We start from the raw sequence: 14,835 nt of genomic DNA on the forward strand, positions 1-14,835 counted from the left end.
TAAATCTCATGGTAATGTGACATTGTCACAAAACATGAGTACACATCCCTGAGTGGAGGTGAGATGAGTTTCCATCTGACTGAACATCATCCATGTGAACAGTATGTGAAGTATGTGCCTGTGTTTGTGCCAGCAGGCGATGATGAAGAGGGTGGAGAGCTTTTACTTTTTTCTTCTCTTATCAAGACCTCACGTCTCTGTGAGGAATGTTTATAGAAAGCAGACCTGTTTCCTTGCCTTTACCAGCAAACCCTCGTATTGTTGTTTGCATTTCGTGGCTGATGGATGGGGAAGCGGTAGGGGTTGAAGTGGGGATGTGGAGGGGAGGGGGGGGGCTTCGGTCTCCAACAGAAAGACAGGAAGCATCGCTGACCCAGTCATGGGTTTCATTAGGCAGCTGAAAGTTCATGTGCTTTAAGTTAATCTGAGTTGTTTATTTACGCCTGTACAGAAATAAAAACTTACATAAAAGACAATAATAAAGATGTGAGGATTAACAGATTTGTACTCATTTAATGATGCACACATGAAAGTAAAGCAGCTGGGTAACAATGCAATTTTTAAATACAACCTAGATGCACTGGTCTATTACATCTTTGCACCTAGAAAGCTTGATCTCTTTAATGATTAATGCCCTTATCTTATTATGATTAAGCACTGAATTGTATTTTACTAATTTCTGCTGCTTGTCTGTCTTCAATGAATTGATTTGTTGGCATTGTATCAAGACATGTAACCAAACCAACAACCCTCAAAATGTGTTGACACCATGTCCTTCCCTTTTTCAGGTTCTATATTTTAGCAGAATAGTCTTCATCACAGGGAATGTTAAGACTTGTTTGAACGGCTGTGTAGATTTTGGAGATCAGATTTTTATTGGCAACAATGGTCTCACCTTCCTTGTCATGACCTGTTAATGGCAGCTGCAATTTAGTTTCCCAGACATAACATTAATATGTATGACAGTGATATTTGTTCTGGAAACGCAGCACAGCAGTGATTAATGAGTGCAGCCTTGTGAGTTATGCAGATTAGTGAATGGATCCATGTTTTCTTGGCAGGTTTTTTATGTAGAGGATGCAAAGAAGAAAATTGTGCATCGTTCACATTAAACAAACAGAACCTTATAACCTTTGAGAGCATTAAGACAAGCAGCAGCAGTTCAAAACAGCAAATTAACAGATATGTTTGCACAAGATAAATAACATCCAAAATCATGGGACCAAAACAAAACTATTCCAACTTTTAAAGCACTACAGGCATCACAAAGGTGTAGGTTGATCAACCTTCACACAGATGTTGGCATATGTAGATTTTTAGAAGTAAATTTTATTAATATAATGCAGTTTGCTCCATCAGATTTAGCTGGTTTTGTCGTTGATATCCGAAGTTGAAAGAAGTGGGTTGTTTTCTCCACACTTGGCTCTTGGTACAGTTACAAAACAACCACTTGCCTCAGCTTGTTTAGGTTTTTTTTTTAATAACTTCTTGTCTTTGATGATTTAGGCCCTGTTAATGCTAACACAAAACTGTTTCACCTTTGAAAAGGATTAGGTTTCTTTCAGCTCACCATCATCCAGCTAAGCTCAACACAATCCCTCGCAGATGTTTATTTGTCCTGACTGCATGCGAATCAAACTAGTATTTTTGTTTGCCTCTGAGGATACAGAAACCAAAATTCAGCTTCAGTCCAAATTAATGGGTGTGTCAGCATTTGACTCATTAGAAACACTAGTTTCTCACTTATACCTTAAATACCCTTTTATCAATATCCAGGAGTGATTGCTTGACACAAACATTGACCAACCTAATGTGCTCTTTTTTTGTGGTTTTAGTGCACAGGACATTATTGCTTCAGTCTGTGATGCCAGGTATTGAGAGGTTTTCTATCTGGATGCCCAAGTTTTGCCAAGCCTACACCTTCAAGTCCACATCAGTCAAACCTGTGTTTATTTCTGTCGATGAGATTCTGGGAGCTCGTAGCTTAGAACAGAGGTGTGCCAAGTCTGCCCTGCAAGAAAAAAGCTGCTCTGTGTTTTCAGTGTTTGTGTGCATAACTCTTGTATTTCACTCAGTCTAAATGAACTAAATGTAATTATAACCCACCACTGAAAGACGAAAAACAGGCGATAATGGTTTTGCTTGTCTCTGTGTTTATGTCAGCAAAATATCTCATGAACGACTGAACCTCAGAAAAGTAAAGTTCCTTTGGTCGCACGCAGTTAAACTAATGTCGTCTTATGATGAGAGGAGATTGAGTTAAAGCTGTTTTGGTCAAACCGTATGAATGATACGTGGGATTTCATGTGATACTGCAAGATCTGTAATCACTTGTGTTCAGATGACTCTCATTTACAACCACATCAAATTTTAGCTCAATATCTGTAAAATCAAAAATGATTTATAATAATGTTGTTTGCTAAAGTTGATTAGCTGTGGTGACAATCACTTAGCTGCTACTACTGACAGAAAAACTACACACCCAGACATTATCACCCTTTTGCAAATGATACAGATCTATGGCTGTACATCTACAACCAATTTCCTTGTGCCGTCAGCCACTTCAAGATGGCCGTACAACCAAATGACCTTTATTTAAGTATGTTTTCAAAAATGTGCAATAACAATATCCTGTGAAATGATGTGAATAACCCACAATCCCAGACTGAAACTGAAGCTCTGGATGAAAACAAAGATTTCTCTAAAAATAAAATAAATAAAAAGTGCAGGAAATTACAAACTTTCCTCTGCAGCAGAAGGGCGTAACTTTAGCCGCTCCCCCAGCCCCGATTCTTCTCTCGCTCTGCCCTCCCCCCCGAGCATTTGGCCTGGTGCCACACAGAGAGGACCGTGTTTAATGTGTAAATCAGCGTGCTGCTAAATACAGACTGTTAGCTGAAAAGGAGTCGCCAAAGGGAACACGACCCTCGTCGTAACTTTGCAACAAAAGAAACAAGCCGGCGGTTTTACTTTTTGCTGCGCTGTCAGAGATGAAGGGTGGGATAAAGAGGCGCTTGGCTGCAGGCCGCGGAGTCCCAGCTGTGGAGCAGAAACATGGCAGCGACATCCTGACGCTGCCCAGTCTCTGCGGGGTTCAGATACTGAAGACTTCAAAGTGAATCAGCTGTAAATGTACATCCATGAATACTTTCTGAAAGTTTCATGAAAGTCCATCCTGTGATTCCTTAGATATTTTGCTAACAGACACACAGGTCACTGGTTGGTACAAATAGATTCATCAGAAGGGGATTGTGCCCCTGCAGTTCTCCCATCATTCCTTTGTTTTCATAATCTCCTGAGACGTCCTTAGAGCACCGCACCCTGGCAACCTCCACCATCACAGACGCAGAGAAGCCTTCTGTTACTTGTTACACCTCACAAATTGAATTTACACACTGAAAAGTCTGCTTGGATGTGCCAGATGCAAAGATCTGGAGAAACATAAAAGCTGCGGGGGCAGCTGTGTGTTTAAATTGCCAGAGTTGAATTTTTTGAAAACAAGGCACTTCTTTCCATAGTAGCTAACCTGCATGCTAACACTTTTACTGCTCAAAGCAAACCTCAAAGTGTTTCTTTGTGTCTGAAACTCCTGTGTTAAGTTTAAGATTAATTCCCTTTTCATGGGATTATTAACATATTAGGACCTGGGAGAATGACATCCGCTGCAGTAGATGATCTGGTGTATTACCAGCTATAGGAAACTTGCTGGATGTGAGTGCTGTCCTACAAGCCAAAGACGTCCAACGTGGACATTTGTCTGGAGGAAATGGGCCCCTGTTTAATGCTGTTATCAGAAGCATGTATGGAATGCAACAACACAATTATCCTTTATTATATTACACTCATTTGAATACTGCCGATAGCATCAATGTGCGTGCTTTCTCCCCACGCACCACGTTGCTGGAACAAAGTCAAGTGCAAGTTTTCATCTAAATTCATTCTGGTATGATAAAACATATTTGTACCTACTGAATTATTGATGTAGAATTTAACAGTGAATTAGAATTTAACAATAAAAAAACAAAAAAAACTTGTCAGTATGCCTTACTTAGTCATTTTGGTAGCTTCAAAAGATTTAATTCATTCAATCAGTTTTTACATAGTTTATAAAAACTCCCACTTTATGTCACAAGAAGCAACATGTTTAAGATGCTTGAATGTAATATAAGGATTGTTTGCAATAAATTCAGTGGCAGGACATTTACAACCCTAGAGCTGAGAAAGTTTGGATGTTGTATAAACGTATACATAAAAACAGAATGCAATGGTTTGCAAATCTCACAAATCTATATTTTATTTACAACAGAACAATATATCAAATGTTTATTCTACAAATTTGTCCCTTTTTTAAAAAAGGTAATTTTCAACTACACATCTCAAACTAGTTGGGACAGATGCAACAAAAAGCTGGTGTGAATGAGAAACAGCTGGAGAAGCACTTTGCAATAAATAAATTAGGTTAATTGGTAAAAAGTCAGTAAGAGGACTTGATATAAAAAGAGTATTTTAGAGAGGCTAAATCTTTCAGAACAAAGATGGGCACAAGTTCACCAGTCTGTGGAAAAATAAAACCTCTAAAAATTATTTGTGAAATAGTTTCTGAAAAATATTCAGAATTGGGAAGACTTTAAATGTCCCATCATCTGCAGTTTATAATATCATCAAAATATTTCAAGAATCTGGAAAAATCTGACTTCAAAGGTCAAGGCTGAAAGTCAATATTAGATGTTGGTGATCTTCTGCATTAAAACCAGGTTCTGGTTCTGTTCTGCTCAGGAACACTTCCACAGATCATCGTCTGTAAACACAGTTCACCATGCCGTCCACAAATACTGCTTAAAGCTCTATCAGGCAAAGAAGAAGCCAGATGTGAACACCATCCAGAAACGCTGCCATCTTCTCTGGACCAAAGAGGAGAACTGTTCTGAGGTCAGACAGATCCAAATTTAAAATTCTTTTTGGAAACCACAGACTCTACATCCTCTGTACTAAAGTGGAGAGGGACCATCCAGTCTGTTATCAGTGCAGACGTCTAAAACCTGCCTCTCTGATGATATGGGGATGCATTAATGCTTCTGGTATGAGCAGCTAATACATCTGGAAATACTCCATCAATTTAGAAAACTATATACAGGTTTTAGAACAACACATTCTCCCATTCAGCAAAGTAGACCCAGGACCGTTTAACAGCTAGAGTCCTCCATCAGACAAAAATGGGACATTTTCTCCAAAAACTCCAATAGTTGGTCTTCTCAGTTCCTAGATGTTTGCAAACTGTTGTTAGAAGAAGAAGGGACATTTCCCAGTGGTAAACCTGGTCCTGTTCCAACTTTTGTGAGATGTGTTGCTGTGGTCAAATTCACACAAACTCCCAGTTCTTTGGAATTGGGATTGTGATAGAAGTTCAGAGACTTCTCTTTGAACTGCCTGAGCTGACGGCCATCCTTGTTCTCCTGTTCGTATGAATCCTGAGCGTGATCAGGAGTAACTCACATGCTTCAGTTTAGGTCTGTTTGTCTGTCTGAGTTTTTTTGGTGCTTCTGTGTGAAGTCCTTTTCATGCTGTGGTTTTCCAGTTTTACTGTTGTGGCTAACCCACTCTGCTGTGCTCACCTGTCCTCTGCCTTCAGATAAATGTTCTCTGTATTATTGTATTTGGGCAAAGTAGTCGAACCACAGAGGTCCACTCCAACACCAAAAAAAGACAGTTTAAACTTTTCTGACATGGGCTGCTGCACCATTTGAGTCTGTCCTGAAAGTCTCATGTTTTATGATGACATTGGCTCTGTTTTTGATATCATAAAACATCTTTTTCTTTTGTATTTTAGATAAAAGTGGGAATTTTGTTAGTCATAAAACTGATCCAATGCAATTGATGCAATATGGTTATATGGTGTAATTTAGCCAGTAAGATGTTTTGTAGAAAAAGATCAAAGATATTTTCCTCCATTTGTTTGCGCTCTCATTTACAAGAAATTGTACTTTTTTTTTTTTTTTATTTGCAAAAAAACATTTTTTGATGTTTTATGTTGCAGTTTTGTCCTCTAGGTAATTATTCTGGGATCAGGTATCCAAAAATATATCCTGTAAAAAGAAGTGTATAGTACTGAATACCCAGATTTTTTTTTTTTTCTTTCTAGGATTGCTTACAAGTACTTTGCGAGTTTCAAATGAATCTACACTCTGCTTTAAATAACATAAAGAGAAAGTTGTCAGTTAATTATTAACTGAACAGCACAGTCCTGAGAGGTGGTTTTAGATAAATGAGAACACCTGCTTTAAATACATAAACACAGATAGTAAAAGTCTACATGTCAGAGGTTTGAAAACACAATTATATCACACATTTTTGTACAGTTTAGTTGGCATTTTATACATTTAAAAAGGGTCTAAACATCATATTATCTCTTTTTATTGCTTAGTTTTTAAGGTTATATTTGATTAAAGCAAGATCAAATCAAAATGATAGTTTTTTGGGTTTTTTTTAAGTTGAGGTATTTTCTCTTGATGTACAGTTTTGCTACATTTGTAAAGTTTTTATAGGTTTTCCTCCTGGTTTACTGGTGGTGATAGTCTTTGTTCAGCTCTTGTTTGTTATTGTTTTGGTTTCTTTGTTAACCATCATTGGTTTTTTGTTTACCTTGTCATTAGCTGTCACTCATCAGTAACCTTTATTTACACACCCAGTCACTGTTTCCAGTGTGTGTGCTGCAAATCATTCATTCTACATTCTCTGTCTGTATCTTTCTGTGCTGGCTTTGTTTTCTAGTTTCTTTTATATGAAATTCTTCAAGCTTTTGATTTGGTTTAATTTATTAGATTATGTATTTATTAGACCCATTTGGGAGCATAAAGTCATGACCACATCGTGCCGAAGCACTCTGTCCCCTCTTCAGTCTGGTTTGCTTCACATCACCTCTCAGCTGATCTTCTCCAGGTCTGTTTTGGCCTTAAAACCGTTCTCTTCCTCCGTGGGTTTCAGTTTAGTGCTCATCTTGTGATGCTAACAGCCAGTTCATGCAGTTTGACCTATTCAGCCCCACTTTTCTTTGCCTCCAGACTGATTGATGTCTGTTTGGTTATTGTCCACAAGTTGGCATTGGGGATTCATGGAACGAAATTACTGGAGCAAAGTAATGATGATTTTTGAAACTCACTGTGTCTCAGATCCATACAGGAGTTCTGCCATTTCGTCAATATTGAAGATTCAAATCTTGCTGTGGAGGAACCATGCTCTAGAGTTCTGGATGTCTTACATTGTGTTAAAAGCAAACATAGCGTGTTATCGGACTGATTTTTTTTTTTTTTTTTTTTAATGCTTGGTTTGATTAGTTCTGCCCTGGGCCTGCATCATGTCCTCTTACTCCTGCATTTGGATTCTTTTTCACTGTGCACCAAAATAAAATTTCCCTGGTAACTTGACTTGCCATGTGCATCTAAATGTCTTCACTTACTGCCGGTGGACCAGCTGTCAGCTGTCAGGGGTGAAAAAGTGAAACCACTGCCCAGGCCTGAAGATTCAGGGCACCAGAAGGAGAAAAAGTGATAAGGATGGAGTTATTTATGAGAGGGTTAGAGTTACTTTTAACAGACATAAATACTTGGTCCTGTCATCACCTCCAGTCAAAACTCTCAAAAACAGACACATTCCACGTCGGTGCCATCATTCAGCTGGGTTGGTGACATGTAGGACAACAGAAGACAGACATGAAACATTTTTCTTTTTAAAATTTAAAAAAAAAAAAACTACATTTTGCCCCTTAAATAAGGTCATTTTTCAAGCTGCAACACTGGAGACGTTTTATTTCACATCTGAATCTCAAACACTAACAGCTTCTGTACTGCAGCCTGCTGTAAATTATAGCTTAGGTTTTATTTTTTTTTATATCATTGCATCAACTGCTTCTACAGCAGAAACAGACTGAAACATAATGTGATCAGGGTCTTTTCCTGTTTAGAGTGAACATTCCTGTTTTCCAGATGGAGAAGAAGGAGCTATAAGAGACACAAAGGGGCTTTAATGGCCCAAAGTGACTTGTACATCCTCAACTTTTCAACCTAATCAGCCAGTGACGTGCCGGTGGCAGTCATCCAGTGGTCCATTTATGTCTGATGTGACTGCCGTTTGATGGTTACTCACAACATATGGTGGGTTGCAAAAGTATCTCCCTTCACCCTTTTGTTGAAAGCACCACCTTCAGAAGTCACATAATTAGTTAAAAAAATGTCTGTGATCAAATTGTCAGCTGATCTCAGTATATATACACCTTTTCTCATAGCCTCTAGAATCAGCAGCAGTTCAACACCACTAAGGTTCAAATCTCCCACTTCTCATCATGCTGACAACACCTTATCCACAGTGAAACATGGTGGTGGAAGCATCATTATGTGGAGATTTTTGTATGTGCAAAGACTGGAAAACTGGTCAGAGTAAAAGGAAAGAGGAATGGAGCAAACTACAGAGAGTGGAACTTGTTGGAGACTTCCAGAGATTTGAGACTGAGACAGAGTCCACCTTCCAGCAGGACAATGACCCTAAAGTCACTGCTGAAGCTACACTCCACTGGTGTAAGGAGAACCAGTTAAATGTTCGGGAATGGTCCAGACCTCAATCCAGCTGAGAATTACTGGTTTGATTAAAATATTGTTGCACACAAGCAGCACCCATCCAACGTGAAGAAGCTGGAGCCATTTGATCATGAAAACTTCAGTCTGAACAGACTCGCTGCTGAGGTGACTCTACAAAGTACTGACTGGGGGGCACACAGCTCTTTTACATTTCATCATTTTTTTAGAATTATTTAAAACAAGATTATTTTTTGAATCCCATCATTAAACTGGAGTATTTATTTTTGTAGAAATACTACTTATAATCGAATTAAAATCCACTTAAATTTCCGGTTGGAAGGCAACAAAACTGAAACATTACCAGGAGGGATGGATAGTTTTGCAAGGAACTGTATGCTATATTAAACACCAGAGATTAGATGAAGCCTTAGTTCTAAACTTTTTAATGGACAGGGTCAGAGTTGGAGGTGGCAACAGTTGCAAAAGGTTCCCATATACCTAACTGGGTTTCCTTGTTCGAGTAACAGAACTACACTCAGCAGTTGAACATTTAAAATTTGCCAACATTTTTGCACATGTGCTTGATTATTTTGACAGTAATTGGTGAACATGTTTGTCTATTTGCTGAAAGCTATTTTCTAAAGGCGGATGTTAAGACGAACCCGAGAGGGCGAGGATTTAATTTATTTGGCGGTCAGATGAGGAATGTGCTGCAGGAACACAAAACAGACGTGTTCTTATCCAAAGCCTTGTGTTCATGTAATTACTCAATTAGTTTTAGATAGGGAGAGCAGCTGAGATGAAAGGTACTTTTAGTGGTCAGCACTTGTGATAACAGTGAGTCCTAATCTTTCAAAGCTATAAAAAGGCACAGGGTTGTACTAAAGCAGTAATAAAGGATACGAGCAAGACAAAAGCTGGCTGGAATCGTAAAGCTCTCCTGTGCTAGCAGATGAGAGCACTAACTGGTGAAAATTAAGTTTGTAGGATTTATTTTCTCTCTGAGCAGCAAGAGAAGAAGGATAAACAGAATGCAGACATACACAGGAAGGAAACATCAACGTGACATCCTGTTTGCATTCATCCTCATCAAGCATCCACCTTCTTCTAGAATCCCTTCATTTGAATCTTCTTCTCAGTGCCATCATCATTATTCTCTTCCTGTTTGTTGGTTTGGATCAGCAGTCTTCGCTCATAAACACAGCCGGACTAATCAGATCAGCCCAGGCTCTTCACAGATGGTTTTTCTTATAGTGATCTCACTACAGTTTTTACTAAAACCAACTCTCATCATTTGGATTTGGAGTTCTTGTTGATGAAATTTGGTTTTACACTTGGCTTCCACAACTAATCAACCTGAACAGACCAAATAAATGCTACATCTCTCAGTTTTACAGCTAATGAGCTAAAATTTTGTTTGGTAGTAGCTAAAAGTCATCCTCAACACATATTCCAGGAGCTAACAGATTGAATAAGATCTCACAGTTTTACATAGTATGTCACATAATGTTGTTTGTAAGGTTTGACCAAAATAACTATAAATTCATCATTTCTCAACTTAAGATGATTTCAGTTTAAAACTCAGGGCATAAAAGGTGGTGGGCGATATGCATTCCTTCAAAGAATGCTGATTTCTTGGCCACCTGGGGGGGCCAAAACAAGCTGAACTAAAGGCTAACATATTTTAGTTCCCATTTTTACATTCCATAATTTAAGCTGCTAAATGCTTCAATATGTTTCGAAGCTGGGCTGTACAATACTAGAGAAGTTGTGATATTAGTGTTGGATGTTGCAATGATCATATTGGTTTTCAGTAAAGTTTAACCTGCTTGATTTTTTCATTTATTGTTCATATAAAATAATCACCACAAACAAAAGGTTTGCCTTTTCCAACATTGACCCGTTCTTGTCTTTGTTTTCAGGTGACGTCATCTTGTGTTCCAGCAACAAACTATGAGCTGGTAAGAAACAAACTTCAACTTTTTGACTATATTCTATGACAAATGATTATAATGTAACTTTTGGTAAATAATTATTATAAGCCCCATGAAATAAGCACTTCAGTTTTGGAGTGGTTTAAATCTAACAACAGTTAGGTCATTGCTTGACCCAACTGTTGTATTCCAAAATTGTACTACGAGACAAAAACAGAGTGTTGTTTTTGTATTTGCTACACTCTGAAATAAGTGGGCCATAGTCTGAGTATGAGGAGATCGAAGGGCAATAAAAAAAAAAGACGCTCGCTCTGTTGCCTTTTTTGGTAATGGCGTAAGAAGCTGTGTTTGACTTGGATCTGATTTGCTCACTTGCTTCTTCACATGTTTGTGTGTTTAAATGGGTTTTGGGTGCTCGGCAAACCAAACCAAATATCCCCTGCACTTTACTGCCCTCATAGAGAAAATATCTGGGTTTTTATTTCATAAAAGCTGCCAGAATTAATCCAGACCATGTTATTATCCTCACATATGCTAATGCACTGGATGCTTTTAACGTGAAGACATCTGTTTGAGTTGTGCAGAGGCATAAATACCTTCAAACACCAAACAGAGTTTATACCTTCATAGAGTCTGGTAATGCTGCTGACTTTTCTGGTTGCTTGCCATAAGGAGTATCTTCAGAGGTGTTTGTGTCTGTATTAGAGGTGCTAACCACCGTCATAAACACGTAGCCTTATTAGTGGGTTTGTTAGGCTGCCTCTGCTCTGTGAGTTGTGTGAAACTGTTGAGCTGTAGCTCTAAAACTTAGTCAGATGAACATAATGGCTGCAGATGTATCAGAAAGCCTGGGACATAAACTGACTGAACACCTGCTGAAATGTTTCTTTCTTTAATCTCATAATTTAGTTGTTGTTGCATCATTCAGTTAGAGATGTTGGTTCTTTTTACAGAAACATACCAGAATATTATATATATTGTTGGATGCAGCAGGTTTTATCAGTTAATATCTAAAACTCTCATATTGATGCATCTTTGCAAATAAGAGAATGGTAGGCCGTGACTGCAGAATAAATCTGGTGTATGAATGATGCTATTTAAGCTGAAACCAAATGTTGAGAACTAGAAGGGGGGGAAAGCATCATATTTCTTCTCATTGTGGTAAGATGAGTTTCTTTGTGTCATTTTGATTTTTATTTGTTATTTTAAAATAATAATTAGTTTTAATGAAGCTTAGGAAGCCAAAAAGGACAAACTAGGACAGTGTCACAATGTGTCACTGAGTGATGCAGCGGGAAAATGTGAGGCAGCTGTTTTTACATGAGTGATTCATGTAAACTCATGGAATCGCTGAAGTGTGAGTAAAAGAGAAAGAAATGAGTGAATGAACAGCTCTGTGGCTGTTTCAACACTTTGTATTGGTTTTAGCTTTGATCAGGTATAAGAATGGATGGATGACAGCAGGATAAACCTGTTGGGATTCGCAGGGAGGTTTCTTGGTGTTTGGTCTGTAGACAGAAGAGTAAGCCCCAGAATGTTTCCTTTCCCAGTGTATGACAGGAACTGGGCAGTGCGGTCTGTATGTGGACGTGGATTCATGCACGGATCCTACAAACATTCCCAGCAGCAGCGCTCCGAGGTGTGCTCTCCTTCAGCTCCTTGTTTGGAGAATTCCTCCTCTTCTTGCCAGAGACCAAACATGATTAACTGTCCCATTCAGGTGGAGGCTGATTACAGCACTAACCATACATAAACTTAGTCAGGGAAAAATGTTGGCGAGAAATATGAACCGATTCCAGTCAGACTGATGAGCTACAACTGAACAAAATGCATCTTCATTATCGGAAGATCTCAACTCTGATTGAAATGAAGGGCAAGTATTTTTTTTTTACATATTTTTTCCTAACTTGGCCACAAAGAAGTTTGAAAACTGTCATGATATAAAATGCAAAGTTTGTGCCAAGTTTGAGCCCAGCAAACTTGGTATTTAGTGAAACGTCTTATGATCATCTTCAGCTGGTGGAGGATTTATGCCAAACTGGACACAAAACTGGAGTTACCACTTTTCTAAACTTTAAGGAGCTTTACCTCAGTGATAGATGTAGACATTAGCTCACCCACAAACAACTTGATTATATTAATCCGTCTTTGCATGGAAACACAAGTCCTCTTAAAACAGATTTTCATGAAATTTCCACTTGATCATATTGTTTGGAACAGTTCAAGAATGTTCTTGAAGCTGCATTAGTTGATAAGAAAGTCCATATTAACAACATATCAAAATACAGAGAAAAAACCTGCTTCACTAAAGATTCTTCCAAAACATCACTTTAAAGAATGAAATTTTAAAGTTGCAGCCAGTTGTGCCAGATATAAGTTTTATTCTCAGGGTTTAAACAGAGGTGAAGAGATGTGAGGGAGTCCCCCCTCCTCCTCCACACACACACACATAATGAATCAACTCTTTCTGTAACCCATAAACCACCAACACGTACGTCATCTCCCCTCCGGTGTAGTGGTGGGTACAGGGGGTCCAGGACATTACTGAGTAATGAGTAACTGTGGGGCATAGATTGTGCAGATGGGGTCCAATCAGAGCTGAGCTCAGAACCACAGAATGTTTTACTGATTGGTGCCTGAATCTGCAGCACATTCACACACTCGCCTGTATTTGTCCCTCTGAGAAACAGAAAGTTGACATGTTTTAATAAAAACGCACACACTCAAAAAAAAAAATACAAATCGGAGCCAGCTGTCACGTCTCGGTCTGTTACATGTTCTGCAGCCCTCCGGCAAAAAAGTACTAATTTATCGCTTTCTGAAGATGTTTATTCTGCTCTTATTTTGCAAAAATAACGGAGATCAAAGACACGGTTTAAAACGGTCTCATTAGTAACTCGTAGCATACAGTTACTGCAGCGTTTCTGTTTGTGTGATTGAAAGTATTTCTAGAAACGGTGCCGTGTTTATAAGGATTTTTTTAGAAACAGCAAATGAAAAGATCGTTTTGGAAAGACGGCGTTTCTGAGGACAACATATTTCTGAATGAAAACAAAATAAATAAAATCATATTAATTTTATTTTTGACCAGTTCAGATTAATCAGTAAAGTCAGTCAGCTGTTTGCCTGATGCTCTTTCACACAGCCTCGTCTCAGAAATGTAAACACAGCGTTTCAGAGGGAGGGGGGGCTCATCCAGGCTGTTTTGCTTATTCTCCGCCCCACCCACCCTCTTTGGGTTGGAGGCTCTCAGCGTACCAAGGATCCCTCAGGACTGGCGGTACGGAGGAGTGTTCGTTCTTTGCTGTGGGAAAAACTCAAGCAGGCACTGAACCTAAACCACTTCTGACATGTCAGAGTTTCTCACCCGGTCCGGTCCGGTCCCACTGATACGGACCCGGCTACTCGCTCCGTTACATAACTAACATGTGAGGGGCGGTCGGACCACTCCGTTTGTCTCAGACTTCAGAAGCAGTGGTTCGTTGGGGTTCAGACCCCATTTTGAATCATGAAACATCAAGTGGGGGGATCTTATGAAGATCAACTTTAAAAATAAGTGCTAATAGCACATTTAGTTTAAACTGCTGCAAAGAGATAAAAACAGTTATCATAACTGAAAAATGTGATTGTTGATGAGTCTCGTTAAATGTTTTATTATCAGCGTTTCTAAACTTGAACCAGGAAAAAGTTTTTATTTTGTGGGTAAAAAGCTAAAAGCTTTGGGAACCACTGGTTTAAAGTAGTTTTTGTCTGCATCTGTTGTGTTAGCAAAATATCTCACCAAAGAAACTCTCAGACAGTATCTGAAGCTACTGATTATCTTTTGAGGCTGCCACGGTTAATCAGCTTTAGCAAACACAGAAGTGACTATAACAGTTTTACATATATTGAGGTAATATTTGATGTGGTAGTAGCTGAGAGTCATTCACAAAACATACTGAGTGCTAACAAATCTCACAAGATCTTTGTTTTAAACTTTGACATTCAAGGTGGTGATTGATATGCTTTCATTTAAATTTAGATTTTTCTATTGAGATGTAGGAAAAAATGTTTCTGAGGAAACAAACATTGTTAGATTTTCTCTTTAAGCACCCACGACTCCAGGTGTGTATTCTTTTTTTCCTCCCCAAACAAATATGCCAACCTGTAGTTGTTGCATCTTTCCACTAGACAGCACTGTTGAACATTACAGCGCCCTGTCCCACAACATCACAGCATTTCTGAACCTCATTGTAGAATTTTATTTTTTCTTTTCCTCTTTAAAAGCAAATAAATTAAATTTAATGAAGGAGTCTGCAGCTGCAAATATCTGCTGCGCTCAGTCTAATTAGGAT

General features: G+C 38.6%; 1 protein-coding gene across 1 annotated transcript in view; it reads left to right on the plus strand.

The window, feature by feature from the left end:
- tns1b (tensin 1b) overlaps positions 1-14,835 on the plus strand; it is a gene marked incomplete in the record, with an annotated part of 143,320 nt that overhangs the window by 70,077 nt on the left and 58,408 nt on the right. The window contains 1 exon segment of the mRNA XM_037976306.1: positions 10,490-10,528. Within this exon segment, the coding sequence (XP_037832234.1) occupies positions 10,490-10,528 (39 nt within the window).

Source organism: Kryptolebias marmoratus, linkage group LG6 (genome assembly GCF_001649575.2).
Source record: "Kryptolebias marmoratus isolate JLee-2015 linkage group LG6, ASM164957v2, whole genome shotgun sequence".
Classification (NCBI taxonomy): domain Eukaryota; kingdom Metazoa; phylum Chordata; class Actinopteri; order Cyprinodontiformes; family Rivulidae; genus Kryptolebias; species Kryptolebias marmoratus.